Source organism: Lonchura striata, chromosome 6 (assembly GCF_046129695.1).
Source record: "Lonchura striata isolate bLonStr1 chromosome 6, bLonStr1.mat, whole genome shotgun sequence".
Taxonomy (NCBI): Eukaryota; Metazoa; Chordata; class Aves; order Passeriformes; family Estrildidae; genus Lonchura; species Lonchura striata.
Window position 1 is genome coordinate 1842556 of NC_134608.1, and position 19975 is coordinate 1862530.

A 19975-nucleotide genomic window follows, 5' to 3' on the forward strand; every position below is an offset into this window, starting at 1 on the left:
CTCCGGGGCAGAGCGCGGAGAAGGACTCACGGGCTGACGGTGCCATCTAGCCGCTGCTCCCGGAGCAGGAATGCTGCGCTGGCCGGGCACTGCGAGCCCTTCCCGGGTCCTGTCCCTCCATCCTTGTCCCCAGCCCCTCTCCAGCTCTCCTGGAGCCCCTCCAGGCCCTGCCAGGGGCTCTGAGCTCTGCCTGGAGCTTCTTCTCTCCAGGGGAACATTCCCAGCTCTCCCAGCTGGATCCAGACCTCGCTCTCCTGTTTCCTCCAGTGTGAGGTCACACCTCGAGTGCTGTGCCCAGCTCTGGCCCCTCAGTTTGGGAAGGACCTTGGGATGCTCCAGCACATCCAGAGGAGGCAACAATGGAAATACAAACCCTGTGAGGAACGGCTGAGGGAGAAAAGGAGGCTCAGGGGTGACCTCAGCACTCCCCACAGCTCCTGAAAGGTGGCTGTGCCCACCTGGGGTTGGGCTCTTTCTCCAGGAACCGACAGAACCAGAGGACACAGCCTCGAGCTCTGCCAAAGGAAATAAAGGTTGGATATTAGGAAAACGTTCTTCACAGAAAGAGTGATAAAGTTCTGGAATGTTCTGCCCAGGAGGTGGAGTCCCCATCCCTGTGTGTGTTTAACAAAGCCTGGATGTGGCGCCGGGTGCCAGGGTTGAGTTGAGCTGTTGGGGCTGGGTTGGATTTGATGATCTTGTGATTTCTGAGTTCTCCCTGCTATTCCTTTTATCACCGAGGTACTTTAGAAGCATTTTTGTCACCTTTTATGGCTCTGGCCATATTTAATTCCCTTGGGGCTTTATCCTTCCCAGTTCCCGTGTGCTTGGATAAACTCCCTGTATCCTCTCAGGCTGCCTGGCCCTGCTCCCACCCTCTGGAGGTTTCCTTCCTTTCCATGGTTGGGTTTGTCCCTTTCCCTCAGCGTGGCTCCGGAATGCTGGACAGCCCTAAAACCAGTGTCAATCCAAGTCCTAAAATCAGCATCACCCCAAGCATCACCTGCAGCCTCCGAAGCACCCCAGGTGGAGCTGGATCCCTGCAGGAATGGGGGAATGCCAGACTGGGAGGATCGGGCTGAAAGCTCAGGCCAGGGGAAGGGAACTCCTGACCCAGGAGATTGGGATCCACCTGCGAGAAGGAAAAGAGCCCCAAGATCACCTCCAGGCTGGTGCCACCAACCCAGGAGGATTCCCAGCAGGAATGGGACTGCTTTCCTACAGAGCTCTCTCAGCTTTTCCAGCCTCAGGATGAGCTCAGAAGCCAAAGTTTTCCCCAAAACCTCAGAAATCCCTCCCAGAGCCTGTGACAAGCACAGATTTTATCTGGTGCATAATCCAATGCAATTTAATGGGGTTTCAGCACTGCAAATCCCCTATAAACTCAATTCCAGCAGTTGGAAACTCCTCTCTCCCAAAGCACCACTATCTTTTCCATGGCTCCAAGCAGGATATTTTATTTCCCTACAGGAAACCATTTATTAGTTGTTTATTATTAATGCAAAGTCCTTGAAGTGGATTTTGATTTCACCTGTTCTTTAGGGGAATCAGCCGCTCTTTATAAATCACTTTGCATCCAAATTAAGTTCCAGCTTCACATCCATGAACCTCCAGGGACTGGAGCCACCAGAAACAAAATGCAATTTCCACACTGAGCTCGGGAAATTCAAGGTTTTGGCACCTCATCTTCGTTGTATATTGGGCAATAAATACCTGGTTGAGGCAGCAACGAGGTAAAAAGGAATTACAGCTTGTCCTACACCACTTCCTCCCCAGGCTTAAAAAATGGGAGCAACAAAACAAGGAAAAGGCAATTTTGTAATTTTACAGAATTAGATGCCAACAGAGGAATTTGAATGTTTACAAGGTAATTTAAACATTATTTTAGCATTGGTTTCAATGGGGATTTGTTTTGCAATTACCATCCCCAACAATTTTTTTTTTTTTATTTTTTCTTCCAGGAGGGAAAAAAAAATGTTCTGGCAGAAATTTGGGGGCCAGATCCTCAGGGCAGCACAGGGAAAATGATCCCAAATCCCTTTTGCCATCAGGAAGGAGCTTTGCTCAGGAAAAAAGGGACAAATATCCACAATCCCCTGCCTGGCTTGAACAGCTCTTAGAATCCAAAGCATCCCAATCCTGCTGCCATTTCCAAGGCTCTCAGTGGTACCCAGCACGGGAGCATCCTCCTGTGTCCAGTGTGCTGGGAAAAACATGGATTTCCCACTGGGAAGCGCCTCAAGCACCTCTGAGGGGCAGCAGAGGAAGGTGCACACAGCAGGGGGAACTGCACAGACCCTGCCAGCACATTTTGCATCCTTGCTCATCTTGTGTTTCTCTGAGGTTTTACACCTCAGTTAAAATCCCCTCTAGAAATTCAGTGTTTTGGTTAAAAAGGCAATGAGGGTTTTCAGAACCACACACATCCCACAGGATTCCCCTCCCTGTGTACATCAACAAAAACGGGGGAAAGCCCAAAATCACCACCAGAGCAACTGAAATTTTCAATTTTTAGTGTAGAAATTCACACTGAGAAGTTCTCTGGTAAGAACCAGGATTTGACCATTTCTCACTCAAAATGAGAGGCCCAACCCTTTTTTGGCTCCCAGATGACGCCAAATCCTCATCCCTGTGCCACACATGGATTTAGCAGGAGGGGGAAGAGCTGCTTCCTCACCATGCAGTGCCCTGTGTCCCTGCCCAGGGCAGGGGACTGGAACAGGATGGGCTTTAAGGGCCCTTCCAGCCCAAACCATTCCAAACCCCATGACATTCCCACAGCCCTTCAGCTTTTGCTATGGGCACAGCTGGGTTTGCTCCCACTCCCTCCTCACCACCTCATGGAATTTACGAGATACCAGAGGGACAAAGCAAATGTCCCTGGGCATTCCCAAAGGATCTGCAGAGCACCCAGCTGGGAGGGAGCAGCATTTGGAACCCCAGGTGTGAGCAGAGCTTTTACCTGTGATCAGCCCCCTCACAGCAGTGGCACTGAATAGCAGAAGAGCATCCAGACACTTGGAATGCCCTTTTAAAGGACTTGGGAAACCTAATTCCAGACCTGTGGTACACTAAAGTGGCTTTAACTCATTCCCTTCAGAGCAGCTGTGGCTGCCCCTGGATCCCTGGAAGTGTCCCAGGCTTGGACACTCCAGGATATGGAAGGCTGGGAAGCTGAGCACTGCAGAGCAGCCCCAGAGCCGCTAAAACCTGCACAGAAGGGAAACACGCACTGTCAGCTGGGTTAGGAGAGCATTTATTAGGTAAGGCTGAGCCGAGTCGCTGCAGACGAGTCAGGGATGCTCTGGGACGCCCCGGTGGCTCCTGGCTGTCGCCTCATCCTCCCGGCGCTCAGTCCAGCTGCAAGAGAGCAGAGACACGGGGAGTCAGCGGCAAGCGGCACGGCCGAGCCGCCTCCCGCAGCCGCGGGGCTCACCTTGATGAACCCGATGTCCTTGGCGTACTGGCGGAAGCACTGCCGGCACATGTTGAGCCCGTACTTGCGGATGAGGCCGTGGCGGTTGGAGCACACGCGGCTGTGAGGGGAACAGAGAGAGGCGCGTGAGGGCGGGGAACGGCGCCGGGAAGGAGGAGGAAGAGGCAGGGGGGCTGAATGTGAAGGGAAGGGGAACGACGCGGCAGCACTGACCACGAGCGGGAGCCCTGCCCGAACTTCCTGGGGTGGCTCCAGTAGAGCTGCTGGTGGCCCATGGCTGCGCGGCGCCGAGAGGAAGATGGCGGCGGCCGCCCGCCCTTAAAGCCCTCACGGCGCCTCCCGGCGTGCACCGCCCGTGACGTCACGCAGCGGGGGCGGCCCGCGCTTTTTCCCGCCCGTGACGTCACGCAGCGGGGCGGGGCGGCAGCGCCCGCCCCGTGACGTCAGCGCCGCACACAAGCCGAATGCGCTGCGTCGCGGGCTGCGAGCGCCGGGCGCGGTGGCGCACGCCTGTAGTCCCAGCTGCCGGGGAGGCTGAGCCCGACGGATCGCTTGAGCCCAGGAGTTCTGGGCTGCCGTGCGCTGTGCCGAGCGGGCGTCCAAGCTAAGGCCGCCATCAATATGGTGACCCGCGGGGAGCTGCGGGACACCAGGTTGACTAAGGAGGGGTGAACCGGCCCAGGTCGGAGACGGAGCAGGTCAAAGCTCCCGTGGCGGTCAGTAGCGGGATCGCGCCTGTGAATAGCCACGCCAGCGTAGCCTGGGCAATACAGAGACACGCGGGCTCCTCTTTTGCCTCTCCAACCACACAAACCCCCACCCCAAAACACAAACACCCCTTCACCACCGCAAACACACACGCAAAAACACCGCCTCCTATTGACACTCATCGCTAACAACACCGCCACGCTGCATTGCGCTGCTCACTGCCACAAGCCAATCTCAAACACTAATCCCGATCTCAAATAATGCACCTCCACAAACACTCAGCGAAGAGCTTCCCGAGTTTATTTTTTTTCTCCCAATGCCACTTAATGCGCTCAAAGCATGACGGCGCCGACACCGACACCAAGCCTGACCTAAGCCTTCCTGTCGCTCACGGAGCATCAGCTGCTGCTTCACACCCACCTGCGCTCGGATCGTGTCCCCTCAACTCCTGTGTCCCCTCAGCTCCTCTGTGTCTCCTCATCTCTGTGTCCCTTCAGCTCCCGTCTCCTCTCAGCTCCTCTGTGTCCCCTCAGCTCCCCACGTCCCCTCAGCTCCTCTGTGTCCCCTCAGCTCCCCAATCCCCTCTGCTCCTCTGTGTCCCCTCAACTCCTGTGTCCCCTCAGCTCCTCTGTGTCTCCTCATCTCTGTGTCCCTTCAGCTCCCGTCTCCTCTCAGCTCCTCTGTGTCCCCTCAGCTCCCCACGTCCCCTCAGCTCCTCTGTGTCCCCTCAGCTCCCCAATCCCCTCTGCTCCTCTGTGTCCCCTCAACTCCTGTGTCCCCTCAGCTCCTCTGTGTCTCCTCATCTCTGTGTCCCTTCAGCTCCCGTCTCCTCTCAGCTCCTCTGTGTCCCCTCAGCTCCCCAATCCCCTCTGCTCCTCTGTGTCCCCTCAGCTCCTGTGTCCCTCACTTCTGTGTCCCTTCAGCTCCCATGTCTTTTCAGCTCCCATGTCCTCTCAGATCCTGTGACCCCTCAGCTCCCCATGTCCCCTCAGCTCCTCTGCGTCCCCTCAATTCCCGTGTCCCCTCACCTCCTGTATCCCCTCAGCTCCTCTGTGTCCCCCTCACCTCCTATGTCCCTTCAGCTCCTCTGTGTCCCTTCAGCTCCCATGTCCCCTCACCTCCTGTGTCCCCTCAGCTCCTGTGTGCACCCTCACCTCCAATGTGTCCTCTCAGCTCTCCTGTGTCCCCTCAGCTCCCATGCCCCTCACACCCACCATCCCTCCACTCCTCCATGTCCCCTCCAAGTCCTTACACAGAATTCCCTGGCCCTTCCTCTGCTCCCTCTTGCTCCTCGCACCCATCTCCCCTCTAACCCCTCTTTTCAATGCTAACATGTCACAATGTCTCTTATGCTTCACTTGATGTTCATGGAAAACTGTATATTTTATGTCATGCTTGGACATGACTGTGGATTAGGTAGGTGGGAACTGGGGATTAGATGAGTAGATTTATGTAAACCTTAGTGTGTAAATATTTTTTTTATTCCCTGGCGTGCTTCATTTGTGGACAATTTCCACCTTGCACCCTGCACAGAATAAACAGAGTCTTTCTAAACCTGACTCGTTGGTGTTTAGAGTCCCTAAGATTTGGCAACACCCTCAGCTCGTCTGTCTCCTCATCTCTGTGTCCCTTCAGTTCCCGTCTCCTCTCAGCTCCCGTGTCCCCTCAATTCCTGTGTCCCCTCAGCTCCTGTGTCCCCTCAATTCCTGTGTCCCCTCAGCTCCTGTGTCCCCTCATCTCTGTGTCCCCTCAGCTCCTGTGTCCCCTCATCTCTGTGTCCCCTCAGCTCCCATGTCCTCTCTCAACTCCCCATGTCCCCTCACCCTACATGTCCCTTCACACCCTCCATGTCCCCTCATCCTTCACGTCCCCTCACACTCCATGTCCCCTCAGCTCCTCCATGTCCATTCACACTGTGTTCTTCACACCTTCCTGCCCGTTCACATCCTCAGCATCCCCTTGTATCCTCAATGTCCCCTCACAATCCATGTCCTCTCATACAACCATGTCCACTCACACCCCGTGTCCTCTCAGCTCCTCCATATCCCCTCACACTCCATGTCCCCTCACACTCCGTGTCCCCTCACGCCCGTGCCCCTCACTCCCTCAGTGTCCCCTCACACTCCATGTCCCCTCACGCCCGTGCCCCTCACTCCCTCAGTATCCCCTCACACTCCATGTCCCCTCACCCCCGTGTCCCCTCACCCCCGTGTCCCCTCACCCCTGCGTCCCCTCACTCCCTCAGTGTCCCCTCACACTCCGTGTCCCCTCACACCCCCGTGTCCCCTCACACCCCCATGTCCCCTCACCCCCGTGTCCCCTCACCCCCATGTCCCCTCACGCTCCATGTCCCCTCACCCCCGTGTCCCCTCACCCCTGCGTCCCCTCACTCCCTCAGTGTCCCCTCACACTCCGTGTCCCCTCACACCCCCGTGTCCCCTCACACCCCCATGTCCCCTCACACCCCCGTGTCCCCTCACCCCCGTGTCCCCTCACGCTCCATGTCCCCTCACCCCCATGTCCCCTCACACTCAGTGTCCCCTCACCCCGTGTCCCCTCACACCCCCGTGTCCCCTCACCCCGTGTCCCCTCACACCCCCGTGTCCCCTCACCCCCATGTCCCCTCACACCCCCGTGTCCCCTCACGCTCCATGTCCCCTCACCCCCATGTCCCCTCACACTCAGTGTCCCCTCACCCCCTCAGTGTCCCCTCACACCCCCGTGTCCCCTCACCCGTGTCCCCTCACCCCCGTGTCCCCTCACCCCCGTGTCCCCTCACGCCCCTCCCGCTCTCTCCCGCCGGGCCGCACCGGCCGCCCCCAGCAGGAGGCGCCCGCGGCCGCCCCGCGCGGTGCGCCGCGCTGAGGGCCCGCGCCCGGGCTGCCCGCCGCTGCCGGTGCGGCCGCAGCCGCCGGTACCACCGGAGCCGCCGCCCTCCCTCGCCGCCCCGGTATCCCGGCCGCCGGGCGGCCCCGCGCCCCGCAGCGGGCGGGACGGAGCAGCGCGGCGGGCAGGCAGCACGGCGGCCGCCTGTGCGCGCACAGCGCGGGAGGCCCCGGCGGCGCCGCCCGCCGTGCGCGGGCCGGGGCCGGTAGCGGGATCGGGGCCGCGATCGGGAGCGGGATGCGGCTGCAGTGCGAGGTGGAGGTGCTGAGCCGGCTCCTGCCCAGCTGCGGGCTGCGGGGCCGCGGCCGCGCGGCGCGGGCGCTGCTGTCGCTCGGGCGCGCTCCCGGCGCCGCCGGGGCCGGGATTTACCTCATGGTGTGCACGGCGCGGGACCGCGGCGGCGCTCGCTACAAGGTGGGCACGGCGGGGCCGGGGGCGGCGGTGCCCCGGGCGCCGCTGAGCCCCGCTGTGTGCCCGCAGGTGCAGCAGAACGTGGAGCGGCTCTTCACGCGCTTCGTGGAGGAGGGAAAGGCCACGGTGCGGCTGCGGGAGCCCGCGGTGGATCTGTGCCTCAGCAAGGTGGGACCGGCACCGGGAACCGGCACCGGGAACCGGCACCGGGAACCAGCACCGGGAACCGGCAGCAGCCGCGGCTCACCGGGCTCCGACCGCCGCGGCAAGGCGGGGAGGGACCTTCAATCCCATCCCCATTCCCATCCCCGTTCCCATCCCCATCCCATCCCCATTCCCGTTCCCATTCCCGTTCCCATCCCCGTTCCCATCCCTGTTCCCATCCCCATCCCATCCCCATTCCCACCCCCATCCCCATTCCCATCCCCGTTCCCACCCCCATCCCCATTTCCATCCCATTCCCATCCCCGTTCCCATCCCCATTCCCATCCCCATCCCATCCCCATCCCATTCCCATCCCCATCCCCATCCCATTCCCATCCCCATTCCCATCCCCATCCCATCCCCGTTCCCATCCCTGTTCCCATCCCCATCCCATCCCCGTTCCCATCCCCATCCCATCCCCATCCCACCCCTGCCAGGCAGGGACACCTCCCACTGTCCCAGCTGCTCCAGCCCCAGTGTCCAGCCTGGCCTTGGACACTGCCAGGGATCCAGGGGCAGCCACAGCTGCTCTGGGAATTCCATCCCAGGGTCTCGCCACCCTCCCAGCCAGGAATTCCTTCCCAATTTCCCATCCATCCCGGTGCTCTGGCAGTGGGAAGCCATTCCCTTTTTTCTAACTCTTCTGCTTCAGAAGTATTTTCGTGCTTTGCTTCACAGCATCTTTAGGAAAAAGCTTTTTTCAGCTCTCTGATGCAATGTTGGTCTTTGGCCTTGAACTCCATGAAATTGTTGTTTCTTACAGCTTTTCCATGGAAAAAAAAATTGAGAATCCTCTTGTTTAATGGACAAAACCACTGTGCTCACTGTGGCTTTCAAAGCACACACAGAGCAGGGCACGGGCACCATCCCACCTTATTTCAAATACTTCTGTATTTAATCACAGTTCCCAGAGGATTTCTAAAGTGTTTTTAACAGCGCTAAACTTAACAGAAAAATCACGTATTATCACTAAATTCTCATCTCCTTTTCTTCTTTGCCTGTTACAGGAATCTTTTGTAGCTCCATAGGACAGAAAAATGGGATGGGTTTTCTAAAACCTCTGAGTTCTTACCTAAAATTTTATAGAGTCAGGCTGTGTAAATAAAAGCAAATAATGGTGATTGCTGGTTTAGAAAATCCTTTTTCTTTTCTGTTACCTGAATCTGAGGAAAGCAACCTTAATTTTGTGAACCTGTTAAAGGGTTAAATAGGAAAGGAGGACACCAAAAAAGTTGGGTTTTTTTCTTGTTAGAAGCCAATGTGCTCTGTATTTTGCAAAAATTAAGGATTTTGTATTAGATTCAGAACAACTTCTGCTTCCTTTCCTCTGAATTTTTCTGCTGAAGAGTGAGAAATCAAAAAGTTTATCTCAAAATATTACAGGTTCCTCTTAAGTTCTCCAACTCCAGAACCCAAATTTAAGATGTTTCATCCCTTTTCCCTAGCTTTCTGCCAGATTTTTATTACTTCATTACAGAAAAGCTCCTTAACTCTCAAAGAAGAACAAAAACACTGTGGAAAAGACATTTCCAAATACTGGAGATGGGAATATTGGCTATGGGAAATCCCCTTGTGCTCTGCCAGGCACTGGATTTGCTGCACTCAGCCAGCTCAGGAATGGAGTCGGGAAACATCAGTGCAGACCTCTCACCCCTGGAGCAGAAATAACAAATCCGGGCTGTTTTCTGGGGTTCATTTCCCTTCAGCAGGTCTGAGCCTGCTTCCCTGGATCCACCTCAGCTCCGATTTCCTCGGAGCTCTGACACTTGGGAGGCATCAACACAATTTAAATTCCTTTTCCAGCATTGTCAGTGAGGCTGAGACTTCAGGCTTGGGGCAGGAAGTTGCATCCTGAGCTCTTCCAAGGAATTATTTGCCTTTTTTTTTTTTTTTTTTTTTTTTTTTTTTCCCCAAGGTTTCTCTACAAGAGGTTTGGAGATCTTACATGACCCTTAGGGGGGATCTGGTGGAGGGAATTGTGCTTTGTGCTTGGGAGCAAAGAAATCCTGCCTGTAACTTCATTCTGGTGTGCAATATTGATTTCACTTGGTCCTTACGGGTCTGCAGGACTTTTTAGACTTAATTCCCATTTTAGTTATGTTGGAAATGCCACAAATCTGCCTGGAATGAGGGGAAATTCTGTAGCTAAATGTGTTAGACTGGCTGAGATAATGAGGGTTGGTGGCCTTAGAATCCCAGGCTGGTTTGGGATAGAAGAGACCTTAAATCCCATCCCCTCCACCCCTTCCACTGTCTCAGGCTGCTCCAAGCCCCATCCAGCCTGGGACATTTCCAGGGATCCAGGGGCAGCCCCAGCCTCTCTGGATAACCTTGGATACATCTTCCCCACCTCTGGAAGGTGTCACTGCAGGAGTTGTGCTTGCAATGCTTAAGGAAAATTATCCTTTTAGTTTGCAGATGCAGTCAATTAAGTTTGACCTTTAATGTCTTTATTTCTCCCACATTTCCATCCAGGATTATCTCCAATATCTTTGTTTTCTTGTGCTGGGTGCTTATAGCACATTGTGTGCTCTAGTTCTGAACCCTCTCTAATTCCGTCTAAACAAACACATTTAGGAGCAAAATTGTCTTTGAGGTGCAAAATGTGTCCCTGGCCTTGGGCAGGTGACAGCTGGGAACACAAAGATAACCTCTGGGCTCTCAGAACTCCAAGTTAATTATTTTCTTTTCCTTCTCTGGTTGCAGTGTGGTTTTTATTTTAGAATTCACTTCTTAGCTCAGTGCCTGTCAGCTGCACATCAGCTCGTGCAGAGACTTGCTGGAAAATCTAGAGGAGAAATACTTGGTCACAAATGTTCACAGAAGTGAATCAAGTCAGTGCAACAGATGCACCAGAGCTTTCTGGGTCTTTATTTAAAATATAGATCACTTCATACTCTGATATTGAGAGTCAGTGGGAGCTTTTAATGGCTTCCCATGCCAGAGGGGAGAAATAGATGGGAGATTGGGAATTGGGAATTCCTGGCTGGACTGGAATTGCCAGAGCAGCTGTGGCTGCCCCTGGATCCCTGGCAGTGCCCAAGGCCAGGCTGGACACTGGGGTTGGAGCACCTGGGACAGTGGGAGGTGTCCCTGCCATGGTCCGGAGTCGGAGAGGATGGGATTTAGGATCCCTTCCAACCCAAACTGTCCTGGGATTCTGCTGGCAAAATATTGCATCCCAATTCAAGCATTAATTGGTCTTTGCAATGAATTTGCCTCTTGTCTGGTGCTGGCACAGCCAGCGCTGCGTGTGGTCACTTCACCTTCCTTTTGCTGAATCCAACTCCAACTTCCATCCTTGTTTTTCCTAGAAACCTCCAGGAGTTATTGCCTCCGGGTTTAGAGCTCTGATTTTCTCATGTGTGTTTGTAACAGTCCTTTATCCTGGTGGATTTTGGGGAGCTCCCAGTGCACCGGGTTTTTTTCCTGTTTGTCATTTCCAGCTGTGGATTCAGTGCTTTGTTCCTTCCCTGGGTGCTGCAGCACAGTTTGAACCAGAGTTGTTCCCTCTCCCATCCCACCGCCCTGCTGAGTGACACTCACAAAACAGCTCAGGGAGTGTTAATAACCAGGATCATGAACTTTTAACTCCAGCCTTGTGTTCCCCTGCAGGCAAATGTGATCAATTTAAAGACTTTCCTTTCAGCCGTGAGACTGGCTCACCAAGGCAACGACACCGGAGTCCTCCCTCTCTCACCTCTGGTCCCGGCAAAGAACTCCGACGTGGAGAAACCCAAAACCAAAATGATCATCACTTCCAGGAGGGATTATCCCCTCACCAAGAGCTTCCCTTTCTCCCTGGAGCACCTGCAGACCTCGTACTGCAAGCTGGCCAGGATCGACAGCCGGGTGCTGTGCCTGAAGAAGCTGCGCAAGCTGGACCTGAGCCACAACCACATCAAGCAGCTGCCGGCCACGCTGGGGGACCTGGTGTGCCTGCAGGAGCTCGACCTGCACGACAACCACCTGGAGGCCTTCAGCGGGGCCCTGTGCAGCTCGGGCCTGCAGAAATCCCTGCAGCTGCTGGACCTGAGCCAGAACCAGATCCAGGCGCTGCCCATCGAGTTCTGCCAGCTGCGGGGCCTGGTGCAGCTGCGGCTGGACGACAACGCCCTGCTGCGCCTGCCCTGCCGCATCGGGCAGCTGAGCCGCCTGCGCTTCCTGTCGGCCGCGCGCAACAAGCTGCCCTTCCTGCCCTGGGACTTCAGGAGACTCTCCCTGGAGAACCTGGACCTCTTCGGGAATCCTTTTGAGCAGCCCAACCCGCTGGTTCCCAACATCCAGCTGAAGATCCCGTTGACTCTGTTGGAGTGTGCTGCCAGGGCCACCGTCAATCACAGGTGAGGGCACGCCTGGCACTGCTCCTTCACACCTGCCCTCCCTCCCCTGCTTCCCTCCTTTCCCCTCAGTGCCTGTTTTCTCACCTATTAACATCATAAGATTAAAATTCTTTTGAACTCTCCTTGTCAAGTCATCAGGATGAGGCAGGGAATTGGTGCCTTTGGAAGCATTTAAGGAAAGGCAGAGATTGAGGTGACAGAATATTTTTGGCCAACTTTGGAAAAAGAGAATCAGATCTACAACCCTGAGCCACTTCTGCAGCCTTTCCCCTGCCATAGGTTTTCCTTAAGCTCCTCATTTCCCCTGGTGTTGGAGTGAGGGTTTTCTGACTTATTCAGAGAATAAGCTCTGAGGTAATTTGAAAAATATGATTTCACCAGGTAAACACCACCCTCCCAGGCTGCTGTTTGCTATCAGCTCCCTCCTCTTCCCCCACACCACTTCCACCCCTGATCCTTCGTGCACCAGGAGCCTCCAGGTACCAGCAGCTGCTGCTCCCACCCTGCTCTGGGTGGGAAGGGAGCACAAAGACAGAAATTTGGCACAGAAAGGAGGGAGAGAGAGGCTGGAAGTGTCCCTAATCTTCATCCTGTGCCTGTTCCTGCCTTGAGGGTGGGCAGTGCCCCATGAACCCGGGGTAATTGTGCAGAAGTTTGCACCAAAGGCATCCACGGGCACGCCCTGAAGGGAGCTGAGCCACCACATGTTCTGGGCCAAATCACCTGCTGCTGACCTCACTGGTTTCATAATTAAACCCACGTGTCTCCTTTCCCAACTTTATATAAATCACAGTGGGTTTGATGCAAATATTAAGGCTTTTTTCTACCTCTAAAAATCCCTCAGCACTGGTCAGATTTCAGTTACTGTAAAAACCTTGAGAAAGGGATGAAGCAGAAGGAGAAGGTGCAAAAATAATGTTTGGAAATCAGTCTTCATTCTGGGAAAGTACCAGATTATGCTTTTCCCAGAAAAAAGGGTGTTCTGAAATTAAGGTGGTGAAAAAAAAAAAAATCTAGAGGAGTCTGATCTGGTGGATTTGCGAGTGATGGTGTGTGGAAAGACTTGGGAATGTGTGGGTGGAGGCAGGATGTGAGTCAGTGGGATCTGTGCTGAGTTTGGAGTGCCAGCTGGGCACTGCTGGGACCCACACTTCAGCCACCTGACAGAATTCCTCAGGGGAATTACTTATTTTGTACCCCAAGCTCGACACTGCTGTAAATTCCAAAAGGAGCAATTCCCCTTCCCAACTCTGGATGTCATTGCTGACACGGTGGATGGAGAGAGCTGTGGAGCAGGAGAACTTTTCATTTCATGCTGCAAAAGGCTCAGTTTATCTCCTGCTTTCTCTCAGTTGTTTTTTAACACTGCTGCTCCTCGGTGTAAGAGGGAGGAGAAAATCGTGGCTGCTGTGTCAGGCCAGGGTGAGAATGTGAGGGAAGAACAGAACGTGCTCAGTTGTCTCATTATTCCTAATCTTCCTGTAATTCTCTAATTCTCATTACTCTTAATCCTTCTAATTCCCTAACTGGCTGTGACCCAGACTGCCAGGATTGCTGTGAGCTCCCTGTTGGACTGTCTCCCAGAGTTCATGTCCTTAGGGACTGCCTTGGGAAGTGGCTTTTCATTCCTAAAAATCTCAGGAATTCCCATTTCAGTCCTAAAATTGGACATTCCATTCCTAAAATCTCAGGAAGTGGCATTTCAGTCCCAAATCTCTGGTTTTCCATGTCTGTGTGATTCCTGGAGAGGCTCCCTGGAACAGAGGCTGGACAGAGTTACAGAATAAAGCAGGGATTTATTAAAAGGCCTTTACAGGGCACACCTTGGGCAGTGCAGGAGCCCGGCCATGGCTCCACTCAAGATGGACTCAGAGTCACAGGTTTCACACTTCTATAAGCTTTGGTCCCTTTCCACACTGGGGTTCAGTGCCCAATTCCAGCTCCTGGTGCTGCAGTCCCACCCTCCCAGGTGGGAGGATTGTTCAGTGTGCCTGGGCTGGAGAAGGATTGTTCTGTGTGCTGAGCTGGTTCAGGATTGTTCTGTGTGCTGAACTGGCTCTGGGCTGGTTCAGGATTGTTCTGTGTGCTGAGCTGGTTCTGGGCTGGTTCAGGATTGTTCTGTGTGCTGAGCTGGTTCTGAGTTAGTTCAGGATTGTTCTGTGTGCTGAGCTGGTTCTGGGCTGGTTCAGGATTGTTCAGTGTGCCTGAGCTGGTTCTGGGGCTGGTTCAGGATTGTTCTGTGTGCTGGGCTGGTTCTGGACTGGAAAAGGATTGTTCTGTGTGCCTGAGCTGGTTCTGGGCTGGTTCAGGATTGTTCTGTGTGCTGAGCTGGTTCTGGGCTGGTTCAGGATTGTTCAGTGTGCTGAGCTGGTTCTGGGCTGGTTCAGGATTGTTCTGTGTGCTGAGCTGGTTCTGAGTTAGTTCAGGATTGTTCTGTGTGCTGAGCTGGTTCTGGGCTGGTTCAGGATTGTTCAGTGTGCCTGAGCTGGTTCTGGGGCTGGTTCAGGATTGTTCTGTGTGCTGGGCTGGTTCTGGACTGGAAAAGGATTGTTCTGTGTGCCTGAGCTGGTTCTGGGCTGGTTCAGGATTGTTCTGTGTGCTGAGCTGGTTCTGGGCTGGTTCAGGATTGTTCAGTGTGCTGAGCTGGTTCTGGGCTGGTTCAGGATTGTTCTGTGTGCTGAGCTGGTTCTGGGCTGGTTCAGGATTGTTCTGTGTGCTGAGCTGGTTCTGGGCTGGTTCAGGATTGTTCAGTGTGCCTGAGCTGGTTCTGGGCTGGTTCAGGATTGTTCTGTGAGCAGAGCTGCTGGCACTCGTGTGGAGCTCAGAGTTACTCAGCAGTGCAGTGCAGAGCCTGGCAAACACGGGAGCTGAAACTGGAGGCATCATGTGCCCTGGGTGCCTGTGTCCTGTCCCTGCCTTTGAGTGCTGTGACATTCCCATTCTCTGGACGGACACAATTCTGCCTCTCAGGAGAAGCACAGAGAGCAGGAGAGAAAACAATCTTTATCTCTGCTCCTTTGTTTTCCCCATGTGGAACGTGGTGTGGAGATTGTTTACCTGCAGTGATGGCTGGGTTGGATTCTGGTGAAGTTGTTTGGGGTAAATGTGCAGTCAGATCCAGCTGTGGCTTGGACTCTCAGCAGAGAAATCAAGAGTTTGTTAGTTCGTTAGATAGGTAATTAAGAAGTAGTATGTAGAACAGGATAGTCTCTCTTTAAATAGTATATTAATGTAATGTGGTGTGGTTTTAATAAAGCTATCCTGATCTGGAGCCACACATCATCATTTCTTCCCTGACCCATGGTTCACCGCATTTTTTCTGCAGAGTGACACAGAGAACTCGGTGCTGAACTCACCCTCTCTCCTCTCATCCCACAGAATCCCTTACAGCTGCCACCTCCTCCCTTCCCACCTCTGCAAGGACCTGGAAGTGGCCAAAACGTGCCGCTGTGGGAGCGCCTGCCTGAGCAGCTTCATCCAGATCACCGTGACCATGAACCTCCACCACGTGGCCCACACCGTGGTGCTGGTGGACAACATGGGGGGCACGGAGGCTCCTGTCCTCTGCTACTTCTGCTCCCTGCACTGCTACTCCCAGTTCCTGGACAGGCACCTCCAGAGCAGCGGGTGACGGGCCAGGCTCTGCCTCACCCTCGGGGGCGGCTGGGGATGGAGGAGCCTGGAGGCGCCCGCAGCTCCTCGCCCGCCGTGTCACCGCTGCCCCGCGCTGACAAATCCCTCTGGGAGGGAGGGGACACAGCCTGGCCTGGCTCTGTCCCCCTCTGGAATCTCAGGCGGCGCTGAGCTGCGGAGAACCTTCCTTGGAATGCATTTCCCGTGTTGCCGGGGTGTGCTGGGGGTTCCTGTGCTTTGTGGTTCCTTCTCGGAAGGACAAAGGGAATTCAGGCTCACCCAGCTGAGTCCGGCTCTCCAGGACTGCACTCCGCTCTTCCCAGGGAGGAGAAATCCCATCCACACCAGTTATGGAATGCCAGGTGCTTCTTTTTTTAGAGGTTCTGTTACAACATTCCCACTCGGAGCAGGGACCAGCATCGCTGCCTTTTTACCACAGCAAATGTTTGGTTTTGGGGGTTTCTCTCTTTGTGATACCGCAAATGTCTTTTTTCTAAAACTGTTTCTTAATCCTCCTGTTTTAACGATTCTTGAATTTGTTTCACTGTGTTGACTTATTAAACTTTGAATCCCTTCTATGGACGTGTGGATTGTGTTTCATCTGAGGGCTTTTCCATCCAGGCTGGTATTTTTCTGGGGAAGACACCAAAATGTTGAGCATATCCACAAATCCTTTTATTTCCTGTCTTGTCAGCTGCTCCATGACTGGGAGACGGGAACAGCAGGGAACAAAGAGTTGCAATTCTAGAATTAATTAATCTGATTTTTTAATTCTTACCATTTAAGAAGGGGTTCAGAATCCTAATCTTAAATCTAGAATTATTCTATTTTAAGAATCCCATTCCCTGGAGCATGTGATGGTTTGGAGCACATGGAGGTGGCACTGAGTGCCAGCTGGGGGAGGTTTCGTTTGGATATTGGGAAAATTGGTTTTCTTATCTTGTTCTTGCAATTCTGGAATTATTTTACTCTTACCTTAATGTTGAAAACTTTGGAGTCATTTTATACTTGCTATTCTAGAATTAATTAATCTGATGTTTTAAATTCTTACCATTCAAGAACGGGTTCATAATCCTAATCTTCCAAATCTAGAATTATTTTATTCTCTCAGTCTTCGAATTTCTTTCTTTTCCATTTTAGAATTATTTTATTTCCAATCTGACAATAATTTTTCCTTATTCCTGCATTTCTAGAATGATTTCTCGCCTCATTCTTGTCATTGCAGGATGCTTTTTAACGTGCTGTTTTCCAAACCTAGCATTCACTCATTTTTTTATGTTACTCGCGCGGATCCCGGCGGGTTTCCGTGTGTTTTCCTTGCATTTCCAGGGTTATTTTCCCTTTTTTTCCCCAATCCCGAAGGATCTGGCTGCCGCTTCCCGCCCTCCCCTTCAGGCCTTGGCCCCGCCCCCTCCGGGCGCCGCCCAATCAGAGCGCGGTGCGGCGGCGGCGGCTGCGCGGCCCCCCGGCGCGGCGGAAGCGCCGAGGAGTTGATTGACGGCTCCTCCGACCAATGGCGACGCCGCGGTTGGCGCGGCGGCGGCCAATGGGGAACGGCGACGTGTGCGCGCGGGGCGGCGGCGGCGCGCGCGCGCTGGGAGCGGGAGCGGCGGCGGCGGCGGCGGCGGGAGCGGCGGAGCGGGGCCGCCGCCGCCGGGACCATGCGGCTGCGCGTCTACAAGCGCAAGGTGCTGCTGCTGGCGCTGGCGCTGGCGCTCTGCGCCCTGGCGCTCTGGGGCACCGGCGGCGGCGGGCGGCGGCGGCAGCAGCAGCAGCAGCAGCAGCAGCAGCAGCAGCAGCAGCAGCGGGGCGGTCCCGGTAACACCGGGGAGCCGCCGCGGGTCAGCGAGCCCCCGCCGCCGGTAGCGCGCCGCCCCTCCGCCAACGCGTCGGCCGGCGTGGCGGCGGAGGTGCTGTCGGAGAACGCGACGCTGAGTTACCGCTCGCTCGTGTACCGGCTGAACTTCGACCAGCCGGTGCGGAACGCCGGGCGCTTCCCGGCGCGGCCCGACGTGGTGCTCGTGGTGCAGGTGCACGACCGCGCCGAGCACCTGCGGCTGCTGCTCGAGTCGCTGCGGCGGGCGGCGGGCGTGGAGAACGTGCTGCTGGTGCTGAGCCACGACCTGTGGGCCGAGGAGCTGAACCGGCTGGCGGCCCGCGTGGACTTCTGCCCGGTGCTGCAGGTGTTCTTCCCGTTCAGCATCCAGCTGTACCCGCGCGAGTTCCCGGGCCACGACCCCCGCGACTGCCCCCGCGACGTGGGCAAGGCGGCGGCGCTGCGGCTGGGCTGCATCAACGCCGAGTTCCCCGACTCGTTCGGGCACTACCGCGAGGCGCGCTTCGCGCAGACCAAGCACCACTGGTGGTGGAAGCTGCACTTCGTGTGGGAGCGCGTGCGGGCGCTGCGGGAGCACGCGGGGCCCGTGCTCTTCCTGGAGGAGGATCATTACCTGGCGCCCGACTTCTACCACGTCCTCAAGCAGCTCTGGGCGCTGCGCCGGCGCGAGTGCCCCGAGTGCCAGCTCGTCTCGCTGGGCACCTACAGCCCCGTGCGGGGCGGCTTCGCCGGCCGCGCCGACAAGGTGGAGATGAAGACGTGGAAGTCCACGGAGCACAACATGGGCATGGCCTTCGGCAGAGACACCTACCAGAAGCTCATCGAGTGCACGGACGCCTTCTGCACCTACGATGACTACAACTGGGACTGGACCCTGCAGCACTTGACTGTCTCTTGTCTTCCAAAGTTCTGGAAAGTGCTGGTTCCCGAAATCCCCAGGATTTTTCACACGGGGGACTGTGGCATGCACCACAAGAAATCCTGCAGACCGTCCACCCAGAGTGCCAAAATCGATTCTCTCTTGAACAGCAACCAACAGTACCTGTTTCCCGAGGCGATGAGTGTCAGTAAAAGGTACTCCATGGCTCCCCTGTCCCCTCACGTCAAGAACGGAGGGTGGGGAGACATCAGGGACCACGAACTCTGTAAGAGCTACCGCAGACTCCAGTGAGGATCCTCCTCGCAGCGCCTTTTCTCCTTGAGTTGTTCCACTGTGTCTTTTCCAGGCACACACGTGTATAAACAGCATTTATGAGTTGGTTTCTGCTTTAATATGAATAAACATTCTTGTTAAAGGTGTCCCAAAATAGTAATCTCTCATGTTTGGCAACCACGTTTTGGAAACGGGTGACGTGCTGCAGCCCCTACGCAAAAAGTGACCTGCTGCTGTGTTTGCTGGGAGGAGGAGGAGGAGGAGGAGGAGGAGGAGGAGAACACTTTTAAATGCATCTTTTTTGGTGCTTCAAAGCTCTGGTGGTGCCTGGGGTCCCACCCGGGGTCATTTCATGCCCAATCCCCGAGTCCCGGTTGCGCTGTGTCGATGAATATATGAAGGATGAAAAAAAAATAAATGTCATTGTTTTTACTACAATGTAGATAAATATATGATTTTTTTAGTTCTGCCGAAATAAAAATTCCATTGTTTTGTAAGCCTAGAGAAGTTCTTGATTGTCAGCAAAAAGATGATGTCACCTCGTGTTCCTAAAAAGTCAGGAGGGGAAGGAGGGGGAAGTTTCTCATCTTTAATCCTGAGGGTTGGACACATGCCATCACTCCTTCTAGCAGTGTGCATTTAACTTCATTAATTTTTTAATGATACTCATTAATTGAGGCAGAAAAGAGTAGCAAATTGGTGGCACAACACCTCTTTGTTTGGATTTTTTTTTCTTTAAAGTTGTTTCAAATTGGCTGTGTGAAAACTGCTGCTGTGTGGTGGGAAGGGGCTGAGCTGGGGCCACGGAGAGATCTGTGAATGCTCCAGCAGCTTTAATGCCACTCCTCTGTGAACTCAGCTGTGGCAGAAGCACCTCAGCAGCTTTTGTAGAACACAGAAATATGTCTGAGAAAGAAAATGCTGCTTTTTTTTCTTTTTCCAGGGGTTATTTAACACAATTCTGCAAGGTAATTACTCTGTGCTCTGTTCCACTGGGTCGGGGCTGGTGCTGAAGCTGTGCTGGTGCCTCACCCTCTCCCAAAAAGCTGCCAGGGTTAAGCTGAGCCCAGCAAAGCTCGGCAGGATGTGCCACCAAGCACCTCTCAAACAAAAGCAAGCTGGTTCAGCAACAGTGAGAAAGGGGAACAGGAAATTTATTATTAGAATTTCTCTGTTTCTCTTGGTTATTCTGCTTTAGGGAGGTGAGAAATGCTGAAACTCGAGGGAAACTGAAAAAATAAATCTAATCTGGATAAAGAGAATCTATTTCACCAATTGTAAATACTTCACAGCAGACGTGCACCCAGAGGATGTTCTTGTGCAATGGAATTTGTTCAGCTGGGGGATATCTGGGTGCTGCAGAT

The 19975-nt window shown here is 54.3% G+C and overlaps 3 protein-coding genes across 3 annotated transcripts; 2 read left to right on the forward strand and 1 right to left on the reverse strand.

The window, feature by feature from the left end:
• Window positions 1–3240: 3240 nt before the first annotated feature.
• On the reverse strand, window positions 3241–3785 carry RPS29 (ribosomal protein S29). Its single transcript, XM_021536045.2, has 3 exons — window positions 3650–3785; window positions 3437–3536; window positions 3241–3360 (listed from the first exon to the last, which is right to left on the reverse strand). Exons 1-3 carry the CDS (start codon window positions 3709–3711, stop codon window positions 3352–3354), a joined length of 171 nt encoding a protein of 56 aa, XP_021391720.1. The 5' UTR covers window positions 3712–3785; the 3' UTR covers window positions 3241–3351.
• Window positions 3786–7245: 3460 nt separating this feature from the next.
• Window positions 7246–16199, forward strand: LRR1 (leucine rich repeat protein 1). Its single transcript, XM_077783866.1, has 4 exons — window positions 7246–7444; window positions 7511–7609; window positions 11261–11988; window positions 15367–16199. The coding sequence occupies exons 1-4, from the start codon at window positions 7268–7270 to the stop codon at window positions 15617–15619; spliced, it is 1257 nt and encodes a 418-aa protein (XP_077639992.1). The 5' UTR covers window positions 7246–7267; the 3' UTR covers window positions 15620–16199.
• Window positions 16200–17282: 1083 nt separating this feature from the next.
• Window positions 17283–19108, forward strand: MGAT2 (alpha-1,6-mannosyl-glycoprotein 2-beta-N-acetylglucosaminyltransferase). Its single transcript, XM_021536050.2, has one exon. It carries the CDS (start codon window positions 17283–17285, stop codon window positions 18627–18629), a length of 1347 nt encoding a protein of 448 aa, XP_021391725.2. The 3' UTR covers window positions 18630–19108.
• The last annotated feature ends 867 nt before the right edge of the window (window positions 19109–19975 follow it).

What these genes read in the sequence shown, in the direction of transcription:
- RPS29 (XM_021536045.2), bottom strand. Translation starts at nt 3,711, where the DNA reads ATGGGCCACCAGCAGCTCTACTGGAGCCACCCCAGGAAGTTCGGGCAG. An exon ending in GGGCAGGGCTCCCGCTCGTG is followed by an intron (nt 3,537 to 3,649) that starts GTCAGTGCTGCC and finishes TTCCCCTCACAG; the next exon opens with CCGCGTGTGCTCCAACCGCC.
- LRR1 (XM_077783866.1), top strand. Translation starts at nt 7,268, where the DNA reads ATGCGGCTGCAGTGCGAGGTGGAGGTGCTGAGCCGGCTCCTGCCCAGC. An exon ending in GCGGCGGCGCTCGCTACAAG is followed by an intron (nt 7,445 to 7,510) that starts GTGGGCACGGCG and finishes GTGTGCCCGCAG; the next exon opens with GTGCAGCAGAACGTGGAGCG. An exon ending in TGGATCTGTGCCTCAGCAAG is followed by an intron (nt 7,610 to 11,260) that starts GTGGGACCGGCA and finishes GTTCCCCTGCAG; the next exon opens with GCAAATGTGATCAATTTAAA.
- MGAT2 (XM_021536050.2), top strand. Translation starts at nt 17,283, where the DNA reads ATGCGGCTGCGCGTCTACAAGCGCAAGGTGCTGCTGCTGGCGCTGGCG.